The following is an 8,338-nucleotide window of genomic DNA, read 5'->3' on the forward strand; positions in this document are numbered from 1 at the left end:
CACACACACACACACACACACACACACACACACACACACACACACACACACACACACACACACACACACACACACACACACACACACACACACTATCAGACAATGGCTATGCAGAGATGTGAGAAGGGGAGGCTTGAAATCCAGGTCAGGCATTGATGCTGACTGTGAACACATGGGGACATTTGATCTGCTGCCAGGACCTCTGTTCTTTTTCACAGCACTTCTACTGTCTCACTCACATTCCTACAGAGAAAAGTTACAGGTGTTTGTGGCTTCGGGGGGGAGGTGCGTGCACAGGTTATTTCTTGGCGATCAAGCGACTGTGCACAGCAACTCTGGAGTCCTGTCGTCACCGAGAGGCTGCCAGGTTTTATGTACAGTGGTGCTTGTGCAGAAAAAATGCCAACCCTATCCCAGGATTCACCCTGCTCCCATCCGGCTGCAGCTACAGTCAACATGCAGGACTAACAGACTCAAGGACTCTTCTGTCCCTGCTGCCAGCGACCTTTTAAATTCTTATATGTGATTTTAATATCTTTTCCCCAATGAGCTTTTCATTAATTCGTGTGTTTTAATGCTGATTATGCTTGTTTTAGATTGTAGTGTGCACAAATTTCTATATTGATAGGATTGGCTCCAGCTCTTCCCACAACCCTAAAAGGAAGAGTGGAATTGACAATTGGATGGATGAGTGGATGGATGTGTGAATACTACTGCCTGCACAACAAATTGCCCTTCGTAGATAATAATGGTTTCCTTGAACCTTGATCCTCAGTGATTATGTCCAGGCTTCATCCCAAGACACCGCACAGAAGTGCTGCAAGGACGGACAAACTGATGTTGTCTGGCATTAGTTCAAACATCAATACACAAGATACAGCGGTATAGGTGTTCTGCATGTGGGAGATTCTTTTCTCTCCCCACTTTTGGTCTCTATATGCTAAGCTAAGTAAAAACATCCTTGCTCAACACAGACATTAGTTTGATCTCCTCATCTTGCAAGTAAATTCCTTTTTTTCCAAAATGATTCCTTTAACGTATAGGAGTCTCAACGTGTGACGTAATGGCAGTATCATACTTCACCTGCAGGCTTGGGACTGATGAGACAAACAAACTGAGAGAGCACAAAAATGGTTTTACATTGGATAAAGAAATGCTGCAACGGGAACAGATGTGATTAGATGTTTGCTTCGGGGAATTTGAGTCACTGCAGCAGCAAACATCAGTGATACATCAATCCATAAATCTATAAATCTATTTTCTACGTCACTGGGTTCAGCGTTCTGTCTCAGGACTAAAGTAAAGTGGAAGCCCAACTGAAGGTTAAACTGAAACATAATGGGGGCAGACATACCCCATGAATGGCTTTTACTCTGGGGACTACAGTGGAAGAGCTTTGGTGTGTTGCCTTTAAACAACATGTCTATATGATTATTTACAGTAAATTGAGACATAAACCAAATCCTCCCTTTTGTATTTACAACAGTGTAACTCACCTGTATGTCTACACTTAACTATACAGCAATTATACTCTTCAAAACACTCTTGGTCTCTTCCTCTCTCCATCGCTGGAGTTTCTGTGTTGCTCCCCAAGCACACCCCTTTGATGCAGTTGCTAGGCAACCCCTGCCCTGTCTCTGCCCCCCCTCCATCTCTCGGAGTGCAGAAAGCGCGTCTTGTCAGCGAGGGAGTGATGTAAGTGGACTGTAACTGATTCAGGATTGTCCACATCACGCTGAGTTGTCATGCACCATGTTAAACTGAGTTTATTTGTTTAATTGCACCTTTTGCTCACTGACCTCATGCTGTCTGCAGATGGTTATTTCTCCGATGTGTTCAGAGAGGGAGTCGGTAATTTGAGTCACTTCAGAGGCTGCAGACATTTGGGGTCAAAAGTGCACCTGCTCTTGAGCAGCTAATTGTGGAATGTGAACTACCTCCATGTAAATATGGGTTTGATTATCCAGATATATATAAATTCTACTCTACCAGGTCGTCTCTATTCATGTCATCTATGACTGTGAATTTTAAATTTAAAACCTGTTTTAAAAACACGTTTTTATTGATGTGCTTTCTCCTAGTTCTGATCTTACAAACTATTTTTCTCATTTGTAACATGTTTTAAGTCACATAAAGTTCATTATTATTAATATTATCAATAATTATTACATGTACTTCACTGACAAGTGAATTTGTGTGAATGAACAACTAAGATTATATGTCAGTCTGGTATTTCTGCTACTGTCACCTGCATGTTTTCTTATTTGCTTGTTTATATATGTAGGTCACGTGTCATCCTCCATAAATCAGGAGATGCAGAATTAAAAAGCTCTGGGATCTGGCCACGCGCTCATCTCCATCAGGTGCACAACTGTGTGTGTGTAAAGTGAGGGGACGTGAGACCGAAGACTTCCTGTGATGGTCCTTCAGACTAAAGGTTTTGAAAAACGTGTTGCTGCTAAGTCTTAGTTGAACGTTTAACAACACGGAAACATAATTAAGTTGGTATAAAAGAAAAATTCGCGTGTTTTACAGTTTAAATTAATGATTCGTGCACGTGCTCGGAATGCTGCATCGCGCTACAAATATGCCGTACTTTTATTTTGAAATTGGATTCCTCGCTTTTCCGGTGCGTGCAGTGCCAGCTTGACGCAGAGGTGCTGTCGTCCGCCTGCAGCATCCGAGAAATAACGGGCTAAAGCCAGCGGATTTATCCCGGGTTATATCTGCGGAAGATGGTGGCTAAACAGAGGATCCGCATGGCCAACGAGAAACACAGCAAGAACATCACGCAGAGAGGAAACGTGGCCAAGACGCTGGTGAGACGTTCACTGACCGCGACACACCGGCGTCACATTAGCCCGGATAGGTGACGTTCCGTCCGCGGCGATCACAGCAGCATGGCGGTGCTGATGGTGGTGCTGATGGTGATGGTGGTGCTGATGGTGGTGATGATTGGTGTGAGGCGTGCCAGGGTTAGCACACATGTGTGGCACGGTTTGACTCAGCACCTGCTCCTGACCGAGCTGCTCTGGGTGATTGACGTGAGGAGCCGGCGGGCTGGGTCCACATCTCAATGTAATCTATTCGTTACCGTGTAACTAGACGTTACTTCGCCGAGTGCCATCATCCCATCAGTGTAATAGATTACATTTAGCTTTCATTCATTCATGAAATACTAAAAACTGGCGGACTGGAGGTGTGGAGATGAAGAGGCGTTGAGGTGAAATGATTAATCGATTATTCCACTGGAAAATTCAAGTCAGTCATTTTGAAAGTAAAATCAAAATGTTAGATGAACAACACCATCAAAAGGAGAAGACCATTCTGGACTCTGAGAAATTATGATTCACATTTCTCACGTTTTTGTTTGACTCATAATAGAAATAGTAATTCATTAATCAATGCAAAACAATTTCGAATTTCAAAATACAAAAAAGTACATTTCCCAATTATTTTCTCCATTGACGTTTCAGAAAATCCTTATAAAAGAGTTTTGAATCTGAAACCAGTCTGACCAGCTACAAGATGAATCTCGGCCATAAAACATTTGATTCGTAGTTAAAAAATATTGGGAATAGAAAATAGGCAAAGGTACAAGACTGTATACACAAATATTTTAAGAGTGAAGGAACTACGCATCTTCTCATTTAAGTTAAACTGGTTCTGGTGATTTTCAGACCTTTGCACTCTTTTCCTCATCTCTAAGAAAAAAACGTAGCATGCTACAAATGGAAATCATGGTTTCTCTGTGGTGAACCTATTGTAACACTGAACCATCCAACTGTAGCCGACATTTCCATGGTAATAACGAGCTCCACCAATCAGATTGTCGCTACTACACCTGAGGATCGTGGGTAGTGTAGTATTTCTCCTTGACATTGCAAATAAAACTAACCAAAACTGAACTATAAACAAATAATACTGAATTGTGGCCTCTACTGGAGCATAAAGCATTGTTTCATAACCCTAGGATGGTTAAAATACAATGACTCATAATTTCCATTGAGAAAATGAATGGGATTTTTACTTCAACAAACTCCACTGTTGAGCTCTATCAGCGCTGCCAAGGAGGTTATGTTTTCACCCCTGTCCGTTTTTGGGATGTTTGTTTGTTTGTCAGCAAGATTAATCAAAAGCTACTGAACGGATTTCCACTAAACTTGGTGGAAGGATGAGGTGTGGATCAGGAAATAACCCATTCAATTTTGTTGTGGATCCAATTCAGGAGGCTTCTTTAACATTGTGAAATGGGAGGTTTTTCAACATTGTCCTAGAAATGTATTCATGAATCCTGAGGGAAAGAAATCAGGCTAATTTAGGGAACTGATGAGTGTGTGAAATTTGGGGCAGTTTGATTGAAGTTAAGGGAATATTTGAGGTGTGTGCTAATTAAAGGGATAGTTCACCCAAAAATTGTATTCACTCATTATCTACTCACCATTATGCCGATGGATGGGGTGGGTGAAGTGTTTGAGTCCACTAAACACTTTTGGAGTTGGTCCGCTGTGATCCACAGGCGAACGCAGCTTCGCAGGAGGATCACAGAGGACATTTAGGCTTAAAACTTGGTGTAAATGACACCACTTCGAGTTGAATTTGAATGTCGGGGCTTACGGACACTTGGATGACACCACAGCTGCAGTATGGAGGCATGTTATGTTTTTTCTGTTGTGTTTTTTACGTTTGAAGAAGGAGTCACCATTTACTTCAATTGTATTGGATTTGGCTCCAACGCTGTTTACAACTGAAAGTCCAAAAGTGTTTTGTGGACTCAAACACTTCACCCACCCCTCCACCGACATAGTGGTGAGTAGATAATGAGTGGATTTTCCTTTTTGGGTGAACTATCCCTTTAAGTACCTGCTCCCATATTAATTCCAAAGTCATGGTTGTGTGATAAAGTCAGAAGCTCCAGTGTAGAGAACATTTAAGTCTGTTAAGCAAGACCCATCAGTGAAGAAAATCGAAAGTTTTCAAAATAAGTTTAGTCGACCCATCCTCTCTGCTATAACGTTTCATCACACACTGAAAAATTATAATTAGATTTAGCCTGAGCGACCCACAGGGGAAGATTCAAATTAACTCGTGACATAAGATTGTTGTGAATGAGACTAATGTCCAGAATAGTGTTTTGGGCTTCACACACACAGGTTGTGTTGAACACAGGTTTCCCCTCCTCCTCTTCCTCTGTCACTACAAATGAAGGTTAAACAGAATCTCCCAGGTTAAATATGGAGGCTGCTCAGGCTCTGGTTTCCCTCACATCAGGTATTGTATAAGGAAAACAACCACTTCTTCCACAGATCGTCTGCGTATCACAGACGGTGAACGCCTCCCACACCACTAAGGGAAAAACATGTGACATGTGGTGTAATGATATCATCTTGTGGAATTGACGGCTGGTCCCTGAATTTGTCTAGACCGACTGACTCGTGCTGGTCCGCTCGTCTTTTCCACTCCATGTGAAAAACCACAGGATCTGCACCTTTCACTGGATCATTACACTCTGAGGTTGTTGTGGTTTTTTCAGTGCGACCACACAAGTTGTTATTGTGGCCATTTTGACCATCATCTCATCTTCTTAGTTTTGAAAAACAAGATGATTGGTGATTGGGGAGCAAGTGATAAAACCAAAATCATGAGCCGCAACCAGCTGACCAGTGGTGTGAATGGGAAACCACTTTGTGAATCTACCCACAGACGTTTTATTTTTGTTCTGCGGCTTTCACTGTACCGTGCCCAGTGTTTTTATCAGGTATCCCCACTAAGAAACTTCCAGTACATACCCAATTAAGGACACATAACACTATAGTTTAGTGACAGCACCTTTACTTCAGTGAGTTTGTTTTGCAAATATCAGTAAAAGGGACATCTGCAATAAATCAAGTTGCACAGAGGAAGGCATCTCCTCTATTCACTGTCAGTCTCTTTACCTGGCTCCTCTGTGTACCCGTCATTCAAGCCCCACATATAGTGTCACATACAGTATAACCCCTCCCTCCGAAGCTCCAGCAGATAAGTCCAGGCCTGAGTGTACACACTACACTACACTAGACCATTCTGTTGCAGCTGTAATGCTAATTTACTGTGTGTGTGTGTGTGTTTCCCACAGCGACCACAAGAGGAAAAGTATCCTGTGGGCCCCTGGCTGCTCGCCCTCTTTGTCTTTGTTGTGTGTGGATCAGGTACGTTCCTTTTACATCTGTAGGAGAAAATGTGTTTTGGCCTTTGTTTGTGGTGAACAATCAAACTAATGATTTTTTTTAAAACGCGTTTCTTTCATTTATTTTTCTTTAACTCACCACTATTTGTGCCCAGATTTGTTTTGTTCTTATTTTGTTTTTCATTGATTTACTATAATGTTTTGTCCTGTGTTGTATTTTGGTTAATATCTATTGAGAAATGTAATAAAAATCTTAAATTTCCAAGCGCAATATTGCTACTATGGTTAGAAGTTATGTCCCTGACATCCATTGGTGGCAGCTAACACCTGCTAACATCTAATGGTAGATGGTAAGTTAAACTGTGCAGAAGACCTTTAAACGTACAAGGGATATTCACCATCCAGTCCTTTATTCTAAAATTATCCCAGAATAGGGTTAAAACCCAGAAAAATCCCCAATTTTATTCAAAGTTACAGGACGTTAATTTCGGTCGCCTTTTAATTGCATCATATCCGCTTTATACCCTTAGCTTTGCCCGTCTCTGCTAAAACTAACAGGTCAAACAAACGTATGAGGAAGAAAAACACGTAGCTAGGCAGTCGGCTGTTTCCTCTTTCCACTATTTGCATTGGTCACTCGTAATGGATCATGATTATTCATTGCTGTTTCCTGCGTAACATGAATAAAACTTTGAGGTAATGTTTTTTAACAGGCCAAAACAAATCAAATGGTCTAACAAGTACGTCTGTTTGCTCTCAGCCATATTTCAGATCATTCAGAGCATTCGGATGGGGATGTGATTCAGAAGGAGCCTCCTGACCCCTGCCCCACCCCCCATACCCTCACTGAGCCTGGCTATCCCGCGCCTGCACTCCTCCGAACTCCCTCCAGAGGCCCAGAGACTGACAGCAGAGCTTCAGACCCTCAGAGAGAGAGAGAAGCTTCCCTGACCACCACCTCCACCTCCCTCCTCCCTGTGATCAGTGTTTACAGTGTTTACAGTCTGTGGTACTGACAGCTTTTCTATGGACAAGTCGAAAACCACGGCGGCTGGAGAACATGCGCGTCTCGTCACTCACTTGGCACCTGTGTTCGTGAAAGTGTGAGACTGTGTGACAATGTGCCATATCTGTCTGTGTTCGTCTGTGTTGAACCTTTTTTCAAATAAATGTCGAGCATTTAGCGAGCAGCTGGTTTTACTTCTGCTTCTGTAGACTCCCTGTGTTTATCAGTGCACACTCCCACCCACACACACACACACACACACTACAGGCTGATGTTGGTGTAGTCTATGAGGAGACAAACCACAACCTTTCCAAAGGGAAGCTCTAGGTTTGAGAAGCCAACACAATGGATGGGAATACTGCAGTGTGGGTTTCTTAAGGCTGGCAATATGACAGCACCAAGACAGAAAATAGTGTGAAATTAACAATGCCTAGCAAGATATTGTATTTGGTTGCATCCAGGAAATATTCAGATCAACAATTTACACCATCATCAAGGATGCTGTAAGGGTCAGGGAAGAACCCAGTAAATGTTGTTGTGGAGGAATTTAGAGTGTAGATCGAGGGGGGAAATGAATTCAGATGATTTTAGCATAAGGCTGCAACATGAAATGTGGTAAATTTGAAGTAGCATTACTGTGTGAATGCTCTGTATATAGGTTATGTTCAACTGGAACGTAAAGATTTGTGAAGACCATGCTGTTTGATATAGTGACTGCTGACAGGCATGTGAGAGGTAAATGTATGTTTCACTGACCGAGATAAAAGCAGAGGAATTCCTTTTTAAATAACTAAGAGCTTTTAAATATGTAGTCATTAATCATTTATCAATGAAAACCTTATAGTTTTATTTCATTTGTGGGATTATATACATTCCATGTAGACAACCCTTTTCTGGGAATTTGACCTGCTGTAGATTGACTCTAAGGCTAGTTTTTTAAAGCTGAATTTTACATACATACAAATTGTGCCAAATTACAAAATGAAATTGAAAAGAATTGTCCATCAAATGTAGTTTTTAGCTCAGCCTTGAATAAAGCTTAATGAGGGCAGGAAGGGTCAGTGTAGTAGCTTCAGTCCACAAACCACATGAGCATAGTAGACGGTCATTAACCCTGATTAAATAAAACCCCTGAAACAAGGAGTCCAGCTGCAGAGCTGCAACAT

General features: G+C 41.9%; 1 protein-coding gene across 1 annotated transcript; it reads left to right on the top strand.

The window, feature by feature from the left end:
- Positions 1-2,622: 2,622 nt before the first annotated feature.
- Positions 2,623-7,528, top strand: serp2 (stress-associated endoplasmic reticulum protein family member 2). The gene is made up of 3 exons (XM_034573739.1): positions 2,623-2,819; positions 6,116-6,188; positions 6,927-7,528. The coding sequence occupies exons 1-3, from the start codon at positions 2,736-2,738 to the stop codon at positions 6,965-6,967; spliced, it is 198 nt and encodes a 65-aa protein (XP_034429630.1). The 5' UTR covers positions 2,623-2,735; the 3' UTR covers positions 6,968-7,528.
- The last annotated feature ends 810 nt before the right edge of the window (positions 7,529-8,338 follow it).

The sequence above is a fragment of the Hippoglossus hippoglossus genome, chromosome 21 (genome assembly GCF_009819705.1).
Source record: "Hippoglossus hippoglossus isolate fHipHip1 chromosome 21, fHipHip1.pri, whole genome shotgun sequence".
NCBI lineage: Eukaryota > Metazoa > Chordata > Actinopteri > Pleuronectiformes > Pleuronectidae > Hippoglossus > Hippoglossus hippoglossus.